Consider the following 17,206-nt stretch of genomic DNA (forward strand, 5'->3'; position numbering starts at 1 on the left):
ATACATTTTATGTTTTTTTGTATGGTTTTGTATCCGCGGCAGACTTGACATGAAACTAATTTCATCGAGTTTCTAAGATCACATTAAATGGGTAGACATTTACCAACAAATAATTCTCCATACATATCGCCAGATCGATATGTGAGCTAAATGTTTTAAAAGTTCAAATATATAACAGCTTGTTAGACTTTATTAATAAGTTACAAATTTTGAGGTTATTATTTGATTAAATACGGATGACCTAAATTCTATGACCATTTCACTAATAAAATTCTGATACGTCATAACTCAACTAAGTTTATGATTGTCATACACGCATCTAATTAACTTAAATTTTTTTTTATTGGTGTGACATAAAATGAGACACCAAAATAAATAGAGAATGTTCATCAGATTAGCATTGGCTTGAACTTTTTTTTTTTCGTTAAACCACGAGAGAATCATGTTATCATGTCAGTTAAGATGATAGGTATAAAGAGAAAAGGAGAGAGAAATAGATTTGGAGAAATGAACAAATCTTACCTCTTTTCATTGTTGTTCGTATTTACTAGGTGTAGCTCTTATGTATAAAGAAGAGCTGAATGAATTGCCTACAAGAGAAGCTAACTAATCTTTTAGGAAACTACAATAACTACCTCTAAGGAAAATTACAATTGTGTGTAGCTGGCTCTATCTATATAACTAGCACAACAAATTGATACAAGCTATTCATTCTAATTAACAGAAACATAACAGCTGAACATATATACACTAACATTCACCCTCAAACTCAAGGTGGTGTGGGAAATGAAAATTTATCAGCAGCATTGAGTTTGCCTCTTAGACAACTGAACCGAAATGATGAAAGGGATTTAGTGAAAATATTTGCTCTTTGGTCCAATGATGGTATTATGCTGAAGAATCAATCTTTTGTTCAATATTTTTTTTCTCTAACAAAGAAGATATCTAACTCTGCTTTTGTCCTTGTTTGCAAAATTGGATTGTGTCATTTGTGTGCCAATGCAATTGTGCTCATGTCACACAGTAAATTGTTGGAATCTAAAATTGGGTTTTAAGTTCTGTAAGTAAGGAGATATATAATCTATAGCAACTCAGTAGTATAGTATTTACATAATTTCTATACTCTCCTCCTTCAGTACTAGATCTTGTCACCAATCTATGTTTCTTAGTTGTCCAAGAAACTACATTAGGTCCAAAAATACACATGATCTAGAGTTGGATCTCATGTCATTTGGATCTGATCCTGAATCTGCATCACAGAATGGTTGAAGAGAAAAAGGTCTATTAAATGAACATGGCTTTAGAAGTAAACCATGATTGATAGTTCCTTTGAGATATCTTAAGATTCTTGTTACTGCTTTCTAGTGATCTTAAAGGGGTTGAGCAAAAAATTGACCCACTTTATTCTGAGTAATGAACTTTAACAACTAAAAACAAATTAGACTTGCCAAGCTGCTCAAGAGCAAAAGTACAATGCAATTTGTCTACAAGTTGTTGAATAAGGCTCATAGATCCACTAGTGATTATAAGATCATCAACAGAAATCAGAGATATATATATATATATATATATATATATATATATATATATATATGTATATGGTCATCAATATGTATAAAGAGTAAATAGTGAATGATCACACTTTCTAGCTTGAAACCCAAACTGAAGTAGATCAGCCTTTGACCTTAGAAACCATGCTTGTGAGGTAGGCCATATAAAGCCTTGTGGAGTTTACAAACTAGAGTTTTATCAACAACTTCAAACTCATGAGGTTGTGTGTCATATACACTTCTTCTTTCAAATGCCCATGAAATAAGACATAAGACATTATTTACATCTAAATGTGGAAAAGGCCAACCACTAGAAATAGCTAAAGAAAGAATTAACATCAGGGTTCAACAACTGGTGAAATTTTCTCAGAATAATCAAAACCTTAATTTTGAAGTCCTTTTACCACTAATCTTGCTACGAAGATTTCATGATTTTAAACTTAGAAAAATGAAGTTAATGATCACATTTACTTAATTTTAAAAATAAAGGACTTTATCAACTCGAAAAACAAATAGGAGGACCAAATCACTCGTAGTCCAAAGTAAAAGGACCAAAAATCACAAATTACAATTTCCTGAGCAGGAATTTATGTCTAATAAGAAGAAAATTACAAAATCAACATCTCCAAGCCATGCACTTACTTATCTTTTTCCCAATCTCTCAACAATAAAAATAAAAAATAAAAAATTCTCATCCCTAGTTGCTTCCAATTAATCCACATCTAATGACCTAACCTCTAACACCTCCAACTACAATTGGACTCCTAACATAGTGTTTACCATCTGACCAAGTTAACCCTCCAAACACTGTAGCCGCACCTGGTCTTGTAACTTCAACACTCAACTTGAAGCTCTTCTCTTCATCAATCTTGTCAAATTTCAAGACATTAGGCTCCACAGATATTGCTAGGCCTGCAGGTACACGGAGGCTAGCAGTGTAATTCCCTGGTGCACCAACATTTTTCAGCTTTCTGGTCAATGTAATTGGGCTATAAATTTTTGGTATTGTTATGGTAGGGTAGTTGAAATCCAGGATGTTGATTCTATCAGGACAGTGATGAGGAGTACCATAGAACATCTTTATCTGTGTCTGGTTATAACCACGATAACAAAGGAAGTTCAGGTAATCATTGATGGTTAAGTCATAGACCAAGCCAGGATCCATGGCACGGTTTGGTCTAATGTGACCAGAGCCATATGCAAATGGTGTTGCCTTTGCATTATTGCCATCAAGAATTGGCTTTCCAGTGTTGTCCCTTATCCTAGCTGAAATACAACATACACCAAAACAAAAATTGTAGTCATATGTAGTGTAACAACCAAACACAAAAACTAGGAAACATGCTTAGATGCACCAAAAGTACTACTATGTACGATATTTTTTAGTTTGAGCACAGGTATACTCTACAAGATGCAATCTTGTTTGAGCCAGTAATATCCACGTCCAGGTGGTTCTAGTTCTCCTAGCAATTTTTTTCTTTCAATACACAAGACTTGAATCCGAGATAAAGCTGTTACCAGTTGTCATTATTGCAGACTTAATAGCTGATGGACTCCAGTGAGGGTGGAGGGTCTTGAGAAGGCCAACAACTCCAGCCACATGAGGGCAGGACATGGATGTTCCGGACATGGTGATAAAAGGAACCCTACGCGTATCATAATCCAACTCTGTCGGGCTAGCCGCTCCTGTGTATGCAGCAATGATGTTCACACCAGGAGCAGTGATATCAGGCTGAACACGTCAAAAACAAGAAACCATGAATTCATCAAAAACCACAAATTAGTATGGAGCATTTGAAAGAATAAAATCCTTGTTATACAAAGAAACAAAACAGAAAAAGCGACTCATGAGTTGCAATAGAGCAAATAAATTAAACACAATATTTCAAAGCAATAATGGATGGAAAGGCAAACCTTGAGGATCTCTGGTGTGATTGTGTTGGGGCCTCTAGAAGAGAAGCTTGCCATGGATGGAGCAGGCTTTATTTGCAACTTGGTTGTGGGTGGATGAATATATCCTAGTGGATTCCTGTTATATGATATCCCCATTAAAGATGTTGAGGGAGCAATACACACATTATCAGATAAATGCTTATGAGAGAGCAAAAAGAGTTACTTGGTTGAATTGATGTAGGCAAAGACAACAAGACCATCTTCATAACTGATTTGGGATGAAGGCAGGAAATGAGGATCAGCAATGAGCTCATTACCACTAAGCTCATCATTGCAAAGAATCATTCCTGCTGCACCAGCCTCAAAAGCAACAAGGCTCTTTTCCACTCTTGGAGATATACCTCTCAGACAAACCAATATTTGGCCCTTCACCTTCCGTGGGTCAATTGATCCAACCATACAGAGAGTACTACACAAAGGGCACGCATGTTATGTTACCATGTTGTTCATTCAAAATCACTTAATATAATAAATCAGTGGAAAAGTTTTAACACTTCATTAAATGAGATATTCAAACAAAATAAACTGCAAGCAATTCATACGCATTTTCAACTGATGCGTTTGCTACTTTTGCTTGTGCAGCACTAATGAGAGGGTAAAGCTTGTCTTCTGGCAAAGCTTCAGAAAGGCTTGCTCCCTGATATTCAAGAATGAAATATTAGATCAGACAGTGGAAGTGGAGAAAAAAAGAGAAAAAATTGGTATGAATAAACTATCACAGAAGTTTAAGATCTTGGATGAGACACATAAATGATCTTAAATTATATTTCCCCGCAAGTTCCTATTTAAGGATCTGATACGAGTGTTATGAATCAACTATCCCAAAAGCTTAACTTGTATATATACATGAATAATCTTATATTTTACTTGTAACAAAATTGACCTTATCAATGATCTTTATCATGGATAAAGATTGACTTTTGTGAAGAAAAATTGGACAATGGATAGATGGAAAGAAACATACCCTGAATTGGTGTCCATTCTGGAGTTCAACAACAGTATCAATCTCTCTATCCAAGGTGCTTGCAGCGACTGTTAATATCCAAGGTGCATTATTTGTAACAGTTCCTGGTATTGGTCCAGAGTTCCCAGCTGAGCACAACACAGTGATGCCCTTGTTCACAGCATGAAATGCTCCAATTGAAACACCATCATCAAAGTAATCAGAAGGAGTGTCTCCAAGAGAGAGGGACAGAACATCAACACCATCATGGATAGCCATGTCAAATGCTGCCAAGATATCTGCATCAAAACACCCACCGCCGCCATCAACTAATGGTGGCCAGCACACCTTGTAAGCGGCAACCCTGGCTTTAGGAGAACCACCTTTGGCAGTTCCATTACCCAAGCCAAAGACACTTGCATCACGAACAAAGTTTCCTCCCAAAGTCGATAGCGTGTGAGATCCATGACCTTCATAGTCTCTTGCAGTGTTAAGTGTAATGTTTGTCAATGCTGCTGGCCCTGCATTGGCTGCATAACCTTTGTTGAAGTACCTTGCTCCTATGAGCTTCCTAATCAATTGTCAAAAGGTGCAAGAGTTAGACATTTCAAATTTAAATTAAATAAATGTTGGATTTAGTCTTATTTAATTCTAAGTAAAAATAAGTTGATCAAAACATGTTATATAGCTATTGAGTTTCAGAATTGATTTTGAGGAAAAAGATTAATCACCTGTTGCAAGGAAAGCCAGTGATCTCATTCTGGCAAGTTCCTTTCCACCTTGAAGGAATGGGTCCTATCCCCTCATCTCTAAAGCTAGGAGATTCTGGCCATACACCTACAGAACATAGATTTTAATCAATTTTCAATGAAAACAAATAACAGAAATGTCTCTTGCACATGATTTAAGTGCAGTGAAACTTCATAGGAGGGATATGGATCATTGAAAATAGTTGTCATAAAATAGACAATATTTGTGTTACTTTGTGTAAAGATGAAAAAAATGGGTGTCACCTTAAAAGGGTAAGAAAGAAGAAGATAAAATATAAAAGATATGATACAGAAGGATTCTAACTTCAATATATTTACACTCTGCTTTTTATTACATCCCAATTTCATTTCAGCTCTATTTTCTTCTTATCTTTTCATATCAGTCACTCCTCTTATCTCTAACTTCTCTTTAATTCCTTTCTTACTCTAATGGAGGTTAAAATTTGGTGTTTATGAAACATCAATGATAGAACTTAAGACCCCAAAACATTGCAGGAAAAAACAAGGTGTATCCCAACAATGTGAGAGAACTAACAGTTTAGGAGTTCACTGGGAAAAAATGACACAAATTGCTATTTGAAATAGGTTATAGAAAAACATGACGTGTCACACTCGCAGGTAATTTGTCACCATGAAGAGGGTCCACCCCAAAGTGATTTACACGGCTGCAAACAAGACATTAGAGTATTTTATGCTTTTGACAAGTGGTGCTTTCAAATTTTTGGAAGTAGCTTTTTGGTACAAAAATTGGTAGTAAGAAACAAAATATATATACCTATCACCTATAGGACAGTAATTTCATAACATACACTTTATATAGCTTATCCTCAAAATTGATTACAGAGACTTTAAACTACAGAATCAAAATCATAATTACCAGTGTCAAGATTCCCAATAATAGTATCTTCACCAAATCTGGCTTTTCTAAAGAGCGAACTAGAGGGAGCAACACCATTCTGTTCCAGCGACATGAATTCCCATGAATGTGTAGTGTGTAGTTTTCTTCCTTTGTTTAAGAACACTGACACAACGTTTGGATGATCTGCACCAAACACCAACCAATAAATTTAGTAAGGTTTAATTTGGAACTTTGTTTATTCATATCAGTCTGAAAACAATGTTTTTGCTGTATCCTCACCTGCAATGTCAGCAGCCTCATGTTCTTCGAGGTTTGCAGCGAAGCCATTGATGTTCCTTGTGTATGAATATATCATTGAATCTTTCGCTTTCTCCAAACTGCATTATTACAACGTTAATTCACAGATACCAAATTGCAAGTCAAGTTTTACTAGTGCATTCAAATAGTGTTAATGTGTACCTTCCCAAATAGGATTGAAGGAATTCATGGTGAGTGTCTGACACTCGTTCAAAATCAGCATTGGTAACTCCTTCACCATGGTCGTGTGATCCCAAGTACACTATGTAAGACTGTTAATTTTTACAAAGAAAATTGAAGATGTTGTTACTAGTTAGTAGTTACATACATGTTATTGATGCAAACACAGTTTAAAAAATTGGAAGTAAATTGAAGAGAAAATGAAAATAACATCAGTGTGTGACGCTTGCATTAAAAATTTGGAATTAACCCATTTAACTATATGAGAAAGAGATGATAGTAGTGACATAAAGGTTTTACCTTTTTCACCGCAGAAACATGGAAATGGAACAGAGAAAAAAGTGTGACTGAAAACAAGAGTAGAATTGCATGCTTTTGAGACCACATTCTGGTCTCATAAAGGTAGTGATGGTGAAATGTAGATATTATTGAAAAAGATAGAGAGAATGTGAAGAGAGAAAACAAGCAATGGTGGGGTGGTTTTGAAGTAGAATGATATTTGATATGTTGCAACAAAAGTTCCTCTTATAAGATGAGCTACTCAATAACATGCCGCAAATGGAGGGAATTTCATTGTGATCATGATTTTCAGTTTAAGATAATTGAGGTGATTTAGCCAAATTTAACTGCTAAACCGTGTAAGTGATAGCATATATATCAGGAACTTTTTGATATAAGGTATTCAAATTGCTCATAAATATCCTGTTAATTACACACACAAAATTGGAGAAAAAAAGAAGCTCTTCCTACCTTAGTGATCAATGCTCTCTTGAGAACAAAAAAATCGGTAGTTTTATTCCAACATTTGATTTGAAAACGAACTACAGGTAACAGGTCCAATAAGAAAGAACAACATGACAATTATAAATCATTTTGGACCAAGTAGTGCATCATTTCTGCTACTTAGGGTGTATAGCGAAGCTGCTATTACCGAATAAGAAAGAAGATTTTCTTTATAGATCATTTTGGACTGAGTTACGTATCAAAACTCACAAAAAAAAATATGATCAGTTTGGACAAACCAACAAAGTAGTTCATCCTAGTGCACCATTCTTCTACTATGAATGTATAGTGAAGCTACTACAACCGAATAAGAAAGAATATGACTTTTATAGGTCATTTGGATCAAGTAGCACATTAAATTTCTAAACAAAAAAATATGATCAATTTGGGTCAAGTATTGCATTATTTCTTCTACTTGAGGTGTATGGAGCTAGAAACTACTACAACGTTGGTGGTCGCTAACTCATCTTAACCTTGATTTGAAGAGAAGAGGAACAACTTCACTCTTAACCCTGTCAACCGCATGCTACCAGGTTAGTGTATTGAAGCAAGTATCAGACCCTCATAGATTATTATAGAGGAAATATTAATGCATCCAATTGCACAACAACAAACAACACAATCAATTTAGACCAAATATCACATCCTTTTATGGATCGATTTTGCAATAAATTGTTACTAGTATGTAGCCCGTGCAATGCACGGGTAATTTCTTTATATTATTTTTATTTTAGTAATTTTTAAGTGATTTTATGAGAATAATAAATATTTAAAACCTGTCATAATATTTAGGAATGTATTTTAGTCACATCTCGAAGTTAAAAAAAATGCTAGAAGTAAAATCAAAATAGACACATGAATAATATTAAAATTGGTCATCCGAGTTTACTTAATACCAAACCAAACAATGTAATGAACTCTTTAAAACACCATAAATAGCCAAACTTGCAACATATACTAACGTAGTAGAAGTCTCATTGTAATCAAGTTCTTATTTCACTTCTCTATCTTAACACGTTTTATCTCCTTAGTTGAGGAAGCTTGTGCTGGAGAGTTTTCCGCTATGTCAGAATAATCAAGATTTTGATGTGACATTCTTTTCATAGGAGTAACATTCTGCTGAGAATATGATTCAAGTTCATTTTCACTTGTAATAGAAATGTCACCCTGCAAGTACAAACCACATATTGTCAGTGTTTTTTTTTTCAAATAATTATTATTCTGAAATGAAGTATATATGTTCAATCAATGAAAAAAAAAACTTACAGTATCATCAGATTTAGGCTTTTGAATAGATAGCTCACTATTTGCATCAATACTACCAATTTGCAACGAATCCTAAAAAAGAAAACCACATGTAAGGAGTAGAAGGCTATAAAATGACAGTTAGCGTTAATAATGACATTTAAGATAATATTTGGGTTGACTAAATTCGATTTCTATTTAGATGTTAGCCTTTATACAGTGATCCTTGACATTGACCTTTTGAAGTAAGTCTGAGTTCTAAATTTTTCAGTTTTTCATTTGGTGTATATTAGTTTAATTGGAATTGAGTTTACATGTTCTAATTAAAATAATAATAACATTTAAGGACATTAAAAAAAGAATAACATGAAAGGACTAAGACATACCTGTACTGTGTCATCATTTGAGGTAAAAAGTTTGATCATATCAGGAGCATCAGTCATTGTGTACACAGAATAACTCTTCGCATATTTTCCATTCTTACTATCATCAGTTTTTATCTTGAATATGAAAGTTTTCCCAACAAAAATATCCAATGCAACAGGAGGCATACCCGGCAACTCATCAGCCTACATAAAACAAAACAATTCAGCATACAGAATTCTGGTTACCGTTACACATATTTTTAGCAACACTCATTGTTATACACAATGGAAAAAGGACCACAACAGTATGTCCATTAAAAAGGTAGAACACACAATACACTCAAATCATAAAGTTCATGAATTGTAAACTTAATAAATCATAAGAACACAATAATATAAAACTAATTCATGATCTTAAACCTCATCTGCTTCCTTTTGAACAATTGCAGCTGACTTTTTGATCCACAAAGAAGCTTCTCGGTCCCATATCACAAATTCAGCACTATCGGTATCATCTCGCACATCAACTTGGACACGATACCTATTGTTTTTCAAGTGAATTAATTTGCAACTTTACAATATGGAATGTTGAATTAAGGAACATATAATCTGTTATTTTATTTGAAAATGAGTATTCTCACCTTGGAACGGCAAAAACAGTTCCTTTGCAGTTTTTACACTTGGCAATATTATTCTCAGTCAATTTTCTTGGTGCATTTAGAGCACCCTGAATATGACCAGCCATAATTTGTCACCAGTTTATGAACTGTTCCTAGAACATTCCAAGTTCCAACCTATGACAATATTGAATTTATCACAATTACTTTAAACACAAGATGAAATATGTTAAATTTTAGATATCAAAAAAGCTGTTAAACCTCTCTTGTTGTTTTAAGATCTGCAATGGTCTTTCTATTAGTTAGGCTCAACCAATCTTCTTCAGGTGTTTGTTTAGAGCTTGCAGAAAGTTGTGTGGATTTAAGAGATAGAGCCCCATCTACAGGATATGTTCTATAATGAAGAAAAATGAGACAAATATTTTAACATGTAATGATGCATCTTTAAGATTAAATAAACTGAAAAACTTAAGGAAAATAATGTAGGTCAAGTACCTATTTTTCAACTCCTTCGCTTCCTCCCAATCAGGATTTATGTACAACTTAGTTCCGTACATGGAGTTGGATAACTCAAGGTTCCCTGCATAGCAATAGAGTATACATATTTTATCTTTAAACTTGGAAAATAATTGGAAAAAAATATATAACAATGTAGGCATAAGTACTTAGCAACAAACTCACCCTTCACATCTCGTATGATAGCGAGATGTAATGCAATAACCAAGCAATTATCTACACTTTTATCCAACTCTGAACATATATCCTCAGCATATCTCCCCCATAATGTGCAATTCATTCTAGATTTTCTGTGTCATGGCATATGCATTAAACAAAAGAATATTTAGTAAAATACAAACTATCATCTAAAAAATGAACATGAACACACTTCTTTTTAGAATTTACCTTTCATCTTCTAATTCAACTTCTATCTTTCTTGTTGGATTTCCACTTCGATGAACATACTTATCATTGTTAATATTCACCACTCTTGCAATGATGTCTATCAAGGAAAACATCAATGTTAATATTAGATATACATATATTAAATTACAGCGTAATTGAAAGTGAATTGAGAGGTTTACAGTACCTATAATCCAGTCTCTATTAATGGCTCCACTCCCAATATCGGTGAATGAAGCCCAATCGAATTTACTCTTGGGAATCTTTTCAGAGTTGACTTCCTTCATGGCTGTGGTATTCTGGAAAAACAGTCTGAAGTTGTGTCTAGTAACCTTATATCTTCCATTGTTCTTCGAAACTGTCAGGTTTCCAATCAGGTAACAATTTCCTTCAATGATGCTTGACCGATACTTGTTAATGTGTGAGTCATTAGCAGTTGCTTGAATTTTATCTCCCTGATTAAAGTTAATACCAGCTGAGTTAGTGCACAAAAATAGGATAAAGATAGATTAAAAATTAAATATAAACCTCTTCATCAATGAGCAGCATCTCGAGAGATTGGACTTCAGCATTATTTTCGAACTTCATGACTTCCCAAAGACTCATTACTCTGACTTGTAGCTTCAAAGTTGATATACTATCATTTATTTCCGAGATCATGTTCACCCTACGTGCCATGGTAATATCTGCAAAATCACAATTAGAACAAAAAAAACACAACGATAACAACAACTACATAACAATGTCATCTCAATCATATAAATTTTTTGAGCTTTAAAACTGAATTTATTAATTGAAGTCATATAAGGGAACACGTAATTTTCCCTACAATCAGAAGTGCATAAATGCATAAATATGACTAATAGGTGAATTCTAATCACGACTCAATGCTTTCTATAGAAAAGTTTGCATTGGACTTGAAAAAAATAGATATCTAATGGACATTCTGGAATACTTCTTTCCATACAACATTGGTTGTCTTGCTGGATACTTCACCATCTTTATCGTGAGCTAATATCTTCAATCCCTTTCTGCTCTTTACTCGCGATACAACAACATATAATTGTCCATGAATGAAAGGAGGTTTTGGAAGATATAACCCAACGTTATTCAATGATTGACCTTGACTTTTATTTATGGTCATTGCATAACACACGGCGATAGGAAATTGCCTTCTTTGAAGTTTAAATGGCCATTTGCTTTGGGACGGAACCATCAACATTCTAGTAATCCAGTGCTTTTTACCACTATATGCTCCTGTAATCACCTTGGCTTCAATAACAGTATCATACATCTGAGTCACTATTAACCTAGTCCCATTACAAAGACCTTGTGTCTGGTCTATATTTCTAAGTAACATGATAGGGACTCCTTCTTTGAGCTTCAACTCGTGATTTGGCAGTCCAGAGCTCTCCAAGCCATTTAAAAATTCAGACTGATTCAAATGTTGCAATGTATGATGTTGTCTTTGAGTAGGGCAAATTCTTTTTGCACTGTAATAAATTCTTTCTTCACCAGGAATCAAAGACAACATGTAATCATTGATCTTCCTCACAATGCGCAACGTAGGACAAAGGATAGCCCTATCTTCCAAATATTCCTTATCCTTGTAATATCTCATCAAGTCAGGATATGTGCTCTCAACAATAGCATGAATAGGGTCATCATAATTGTCTATCATCAAATCTTTTGGGATGTCAATTTCAGCTTCACCATGATTAGGACCACCAGCTAGACCATCACCTATCTTTAGGATCCACTCGCCAAATTCTCTTAACTGATCAACATCCTGCCCCATGGTGCTTGATTTCAATCTCATGTTCTTTGTTAGGGACAAAACATGACAACTATCCCATATGTAGGATGAATTAATTGTTGCAAAAATAACTTCGGAGCGCCCCCCTCCCGGGATAATCGGGAGAATTTGCCGAAAATCTCCACCAAACACAATAGTTTTTCCACCAAATACTTCGTTCAGACTATTCGGGTTGGAACTACTCATAATATCACGAAGAGACCTATCAAATGCTTCAAAGCAGTACTTATGCGTCATAGGAGCTTTATCCCAAATTATCAATTTAGCCACAATCATTAACTCAGCTAAGTCTGACCCTTGTTTGATTTTACATGTCGAATGTTGATCCACATCTATGGGAATGCCAAATCTTGAATGTGCAGTCTTTCCACCTGGGAGAAGGATCGCTGCAATTCCGCTAGAAGCCACAATAAGAACAATATCACCTCTAGCACGCAAAGCAGTGGTGAGTGTTCTCCATACAAATGTCTTTCCGGTTCCTCCATAACCATTAAGGAAAAAAACACCACCCTTGTTTCCATCTACAGCTTCCATGATTTTACTATAAGCTTTCATTTGCTCATCCGTGAGAGAAGAAATTAGACCTTGTAAATCAGATCTAAGCACTTCTACATCGTAACTCATTTCATTATGAATAAGAATATTCTCTGCCTCACGAACAAAGATTTCATCAGGACATGGCATTCCATGAAAATCTGCCAAACTTCTACTATGACCCTTGAGTATCTTTTCAATTTCCAATAAAGTCTTGGCACGTAGTTGTTCAACACTCAGTTCCAAACCTGTAATTTAAATAATAGAGTAATGACTTAAAACGTATCTTCAAATAATGAAGGTATTAAGCTTAATCTGAAAGTATAGAATGATACCTGGAAAATTTAAAACTTGTCGTTCCCTTCTTAAAATTCCTTCAGAAAGATATTCCCATGTTTCGTTCCAAACATTGCACGGCATTGTCAAGCTATTTGCAATTAACATCTCACAAAACAATAACCTTAGACGATGTCCTGAGGATGTAAAAGAAGCATCTTTGATTGCTCGAACATATTGTCCATCATCTTCTAGAAATCCCAATTTGGCACATGCATCTCTATATGTTTCATGAACTACATTATCAATTGTTCGAATATCTGCAAAATTCTGAGGCCCTTTTACAACATTGAGCAATATTCTCATGTAAAAAAGCTCTCCACATGTAGGCTTTACATAATGCATTCTGCCAATGCTTCTACCGGACTTCCTTGGCTCCCATTTATTTGCCTTTTTATTAAGGACAAACATAGACGGAAATTCAGCATATGTTAGATTTTTCGCTTCAGGATACTTTTTATTTGCTTCTAGCCATGCGGTAAACATTGTTCCCTTAGATCCAACTTTGTCTAAGACAACATCAAGAGGCTCATCATCCTCATATAACACACTTTGTTCACCAGGGAGATGAAATGATAATCTCTCAACAGCCGGCTCCCTATGCACAATCTCGAAGCCAAAAGTCCTCCAAACTGATTCACACGGTGATAAGTAACGACAATCATAATACATTTTGATCTCATCTACTTCCTTGTTCTTGTCATGTATCCCAGCTATAATACGGTCATGGCCCTTGCTTATGTACTTGAAAAGATACTTTATAGACCCTGATTGATTACACCATTCCACATTTATATGTGAGTCATATTTCAGCAACAATGTGGGATTATAAGGACCTACATATCGATTATCCAACTCTATGTTTCCTTTTTTGACGGTTCTCCCATCATTACGTCTTCTATACACCGGAAATCCTTCTTCATCAAGTGTAGTGCTTTCCACATAAGGCTTTGGAAAAAATTTGGAGCACTTCCCATCTTTCATGCATGGAGATTTTACATTATCTGAGCCACAAGGACCATGCATCATGGATGTCTTCACTCTTTCATAAAGTAGCGGTTGTTGATTGGGATCTGGTATTTCCGCACTAATTATTTTGTCAATATGAGAATGATTTGGAGACTTATTCCGAAGAAATAACAATATATGCGCGTGAGGGAGACCTCTCTTCTGAAATTCAATGGTATACACAACTGAAAGAAAATGAATGACAACATATTAGTCTGTAATTTAGTGAGTACCCAAACCATTTTGATATATTATAATGATGAGAGTTGACTTACCGGCAATCACGTCACCAAACAAAGTTCCGCTCTTTAATTCTTCCATTAGTTGTTGTAACTTTATTTTGAATACCCTAGTTACAACGTCAGGGCGATCTTCTGGCCTCAATCTTTTCTTCGTCAAGAATCTGTTAATCTCAACCCAGTTCTGGTTGCACGTAAAAGTTATGAATAAATCTGGATAGCCCAGCTTATGACAAATAGCCATTGCATCATAATAATGTTGATTCATATATCTCCTACCACCAATAAATGAAGATGGAAGCAAGATCCGGGTTCCAGAAGATGATGATTCAGTGATGCCATGATCAACAGCAGAGTTAACATCTTTATATGAACCAGCCCTAAATTTTTTTTGATTCCTTCTGTAGTAACACATTCTATGAGCCTCAATCATTGTGTAACCATCAACAATAAATTGTTGGAATAATTTTCCTGCATGTAAAAGGGTTTCAGGTTCATTCTCCCTCGTTTGTAGTCTAAAAGCAAAAAACTCCCTTATAGTAACAGTGTTGTAGGCAGGTTTGGATATCCATTCTTCAAGATCAAGACCTCTATGTAAAACACCACTTCGATAACCATCCTCTCCATAAGCAAACAACAATGGGTACTGCAATGGAAGGTAGGCTGGATGAAGCTCACTAACAAACTTTAGTCTTCCATTTTTTTTTTTTCTGAACCACTATGTCTCTTCTATTAAAAGAAGTATCAAAATCTCCAACAATAAGGGCAGCTACCTCTAAAACAGTAGGCATATTGTAGGTTCTCCCATCAGATTGCCTGTCAAAGATTAACTTCAAGCTGAAATTTTCATCTTCATGTACATCAAAAACATCTCTTGCCATCCGAAATGCTTCAGCCCAAACATTATCCTTGTCAAGCATATCTTTCAACATTTGAATTATGTTGGAGTGCAACATAAATTCAGAGTCACTTGTCCTATAAATTATTAAAAAAGAGATGTTTCAAATGAATAAATAGGTTGAACTATATAGAATAGTGAAGTTGTATTTGAATATGCTATACATTTATATGATACCTGAATAATGCTCGTCTATTCTCAACTTCATTGGCTGTATCATATATGTATAATTGTGCAAATTTTGGACGATGACCTTCTGGAGGAGTTAGATCACCAATACTATGATAATTTTGGCCAGAAATTTTAAACACACGTGGACCACGACCGGTATTGACTTCCCTATCCACTTTAGCACCCATAGATGTGAAGTTGAAGGCTGCATTGTAAGCCCTGATATTTTCTCTGAAATGCTTACTCTGTTTCGTATCCTTATAAAAAAGAAGGTGACGCAATGTTAGTGGAGGATCCAACATAAGAGGCAATTGTACTTTTCCAGATGAGCAACATAGGCTGAATTCAGGCTCATCAGGTCTTTTTGCTTTAACAGTCCTTTCGTCATACCACATTAATGCTCCACAATATTCACACTTCCACGTAGGATCCCCTATATCCAAGTACTCAACTACAACAAATATGTGAAATTAGTAAAGAAGGGCGCGACTAATATATATGAAGAAACTTCCTAAAAGATATGAACGTGATTGATACCTAAGGGAGGCAGCCCATTTCTCTTCCTCCATAAGATCACTCTTCTTCTTAGCCTTGCTTGCTTTTGCTCATTGTGTCTCATGTTGGCTTCATTGACATGTATTGAATCGGTTTGACTTGCCTCCATCGGCTGAGGTCGATTATTATGAATCCCAAAAGGGGTAGGTTGCTCTGCAATATTGGTTTGAGTTATAAATATTTATATTTAGCATGGTAAAATCTTTGTAATGCTAAATAATTAAGAAGATTTCTTACCCATTGTCGAATGATCTATTAGAAGGGTAGAATGGGAGACATTGGTGCTGGGAGATCCCATTTGTCGTTCTCGTCTTTTTTGGGATACTAATATTTTTCTTCTCAGTCGTGCCTCCCTATGTTTTTGTTGATTGTTATCCAAAGTAGTAGATTTCTCTGCAAGATTGGTGTCATGATATATTTTAAATATTTATCATGTACCTTATATTACTCATGTCCAATAACAAAAAATAGTTCATACTCATACCTCTAGACATATGACCATTTAGAGGTGTAGATTGAGTCAAATTTGAGACATGAGATTGGGTAGATTCCATGAACTCCAGAACAGGACTTGCAACATCATCAAATGAGGACATTAAGTTTACAACACAATCATTGATGGCTCTACCATATATGTTCTCTTTGCCAACAAAGTTTCTCCCTACTATTGTACTCCCTTGCGCGTCTAGTGATCTTTTGCCATATCCGTTGTAGTCCTTATCACATGAAAAGCTAGTTTGAAGAATATTACTTTGTGAACCACTACATGGTGTAAGAACTTTATGTGCCTTATTTGGTCTTCTCTCGGCAAGTACCAATCTCCTTTTAAGCCTTCTAATTTTAGCACTCTCTTGTTCGGCAATATCGTGATGAGTTTTGTCATGTGATCCGTTTCCACTGCTAAAACTCATGGCTGTGTAGATATCCATAAATCATCATTTTTATAATGACACTCATTGATCATCATTTGATGGTTAACCATTAGGTACTTAAGTAAAGTTATATAATAGGTTAGTATTTCTAAAAAGTCAATATTGAAATTGCACGAACTCTATAGTAGAGTTCATGGGTATTACAACTAAACTTACTAAAAATTACAAAGATGAATATCATCAAGTTATAACATATTTGAGATAAATTTTCGAAATAAATATGGTATAAAAATTAGGAAGTAGTATCCATGCATT

At 34.9% G+C, this 17,206-nt stretch overlaps 2 protein-coding genes and 1 long non-coding RNA gene across 3 annotated transcripts; all 3 read right to left on the reverse strand.

The window, feature by feature from the left end:
* Positions 1–2,036: 2,036 nt before the first annotated feature.
* On the reverse strand, positions 2,037–6,939 carry LOC130710588 (subtilisin-like protease SBT5.4). Its single transcript, XM_057559910.1, has 11 exons — positions 6,853–6,939; positions 6,535–6,644; positions 6,355–6,452; positions 6,094–6,258; positions 5,178–5,283; positions 4,468–5,017; positions 4,046–4,140; positions 3,667–3,912; positions 3,465–3,579; positions 3,069–3,282; positions 2,037–2,816 (listed from the first exon to the last, which is right to left on the reverse strand). The coding sequence occupies exons 1-11, from the start codon at positions 6,937–6,939 to the stop codon at positions 2,281–2,283; spliced, it is 2,322 nt and encodes a 773-aa protein (XP_057415893.1). The 3' UTR covers positions 2,037–2,280.
* A 1,679-nt stretch (positions 6,940–8,618) lies between these two features.
* Positions 8,619–9,488, reverse strand: LOC130713624 (uncharacterized). Its single transcript, XR_009010941.1, has 3 exons — positions 9,366–9,488; positions 8,967–9,149; positions 8,619–8,673 (listed from the first exon to the last, which is right to left on the reverse strand). It is a non-coding gene; the product is annotated as an uncharacterized LOC130713624 (long non-coding RNA).
* A 3,992-nt stretch (positions 9,489–13,480) lies between these two features.
* Positions 13,481–16,930, reverse strand: LOC130710596 (uncharacterized). The gene is made up of 6 exons (XM_057559923.1): positions 16,504–16,930; positions 15,471–15,915; positions 15,169–15,370; positions 14,432–15,041; positions 13,633–14,341; positions 13,481–13,538 (listed from the first exon to the last, which is right to left on the reverse strand). The coding sequence occupies exons 1-6, from the start codon at positions 16,928–16,930 to the stop codon at positions 13,481–13,483; spliced, it is 2,451 nt and encodes an 816-aa protein (XP_057415906.1).
* Between the last annotated feature and the right edge of the window lie 276 nt (positions 16,931–17,206).

Source organism: Lotus japonicus, chromosome 4, assembly GCF_012489685.1.
Source record: "Lotus japonicus ecotype B-129 chromosome 4, LjGifu_v1.2".
Classification (NCBI taxonomy): domain Eukaryota; kingdom Viridiplantae; phylum Streptophyta; class Magnoliopsida; order Fabales; family Fabaceae; genus Lotus; species Lotus japonicus.

Excerpts from the sequence above, each read along its gene's own strand:
- LOC130710588 (XM_057559910.1), bottom strand. The coding sequence starts at position 6,939 with ATGTGGTCTCAAAAGCATGCAATTCTACTCTTGTTTTCAGTCACACTT. Across the intron at positions 6,645-6,852 it reads ATGTTTCTGCGGTGAAAAAG|TCTTACATAGTGTACTTGGG; the intron begins GTAAAACCTTTA and ends AAAAATTAACAG. Across the intron at positions 3,580-3,666 it reads GCCTACATCAATTCAACCAA|GAATCCACTAGGATATATTC; the intron begins GTAACTCTTTTT and ends ATCATATAACAG.
- LOC130710596 (XM_057559923.1), bottom strand. The coding sequence starts at position 16,930 with ATGAGTTTTAGCAGTGGAAACGGATCACATGACAAAACTCATCACGAT. Across the intron at positions 15,916-16,503 it reads AAATGGTCATATGTCTAGAG|TTGAGTACTTGGATATAGGG; the intron begins GTATGAGTATGA and ends TATTTGTTGTAG. Across the intron at positions 14,342-14,431 it reads GTTTGGTGACGTGATTGCCG|TTGTGTATACCATTGAATTT; the intron begins GTAAGTCAACTC and ends ATTTTCTTTCAG.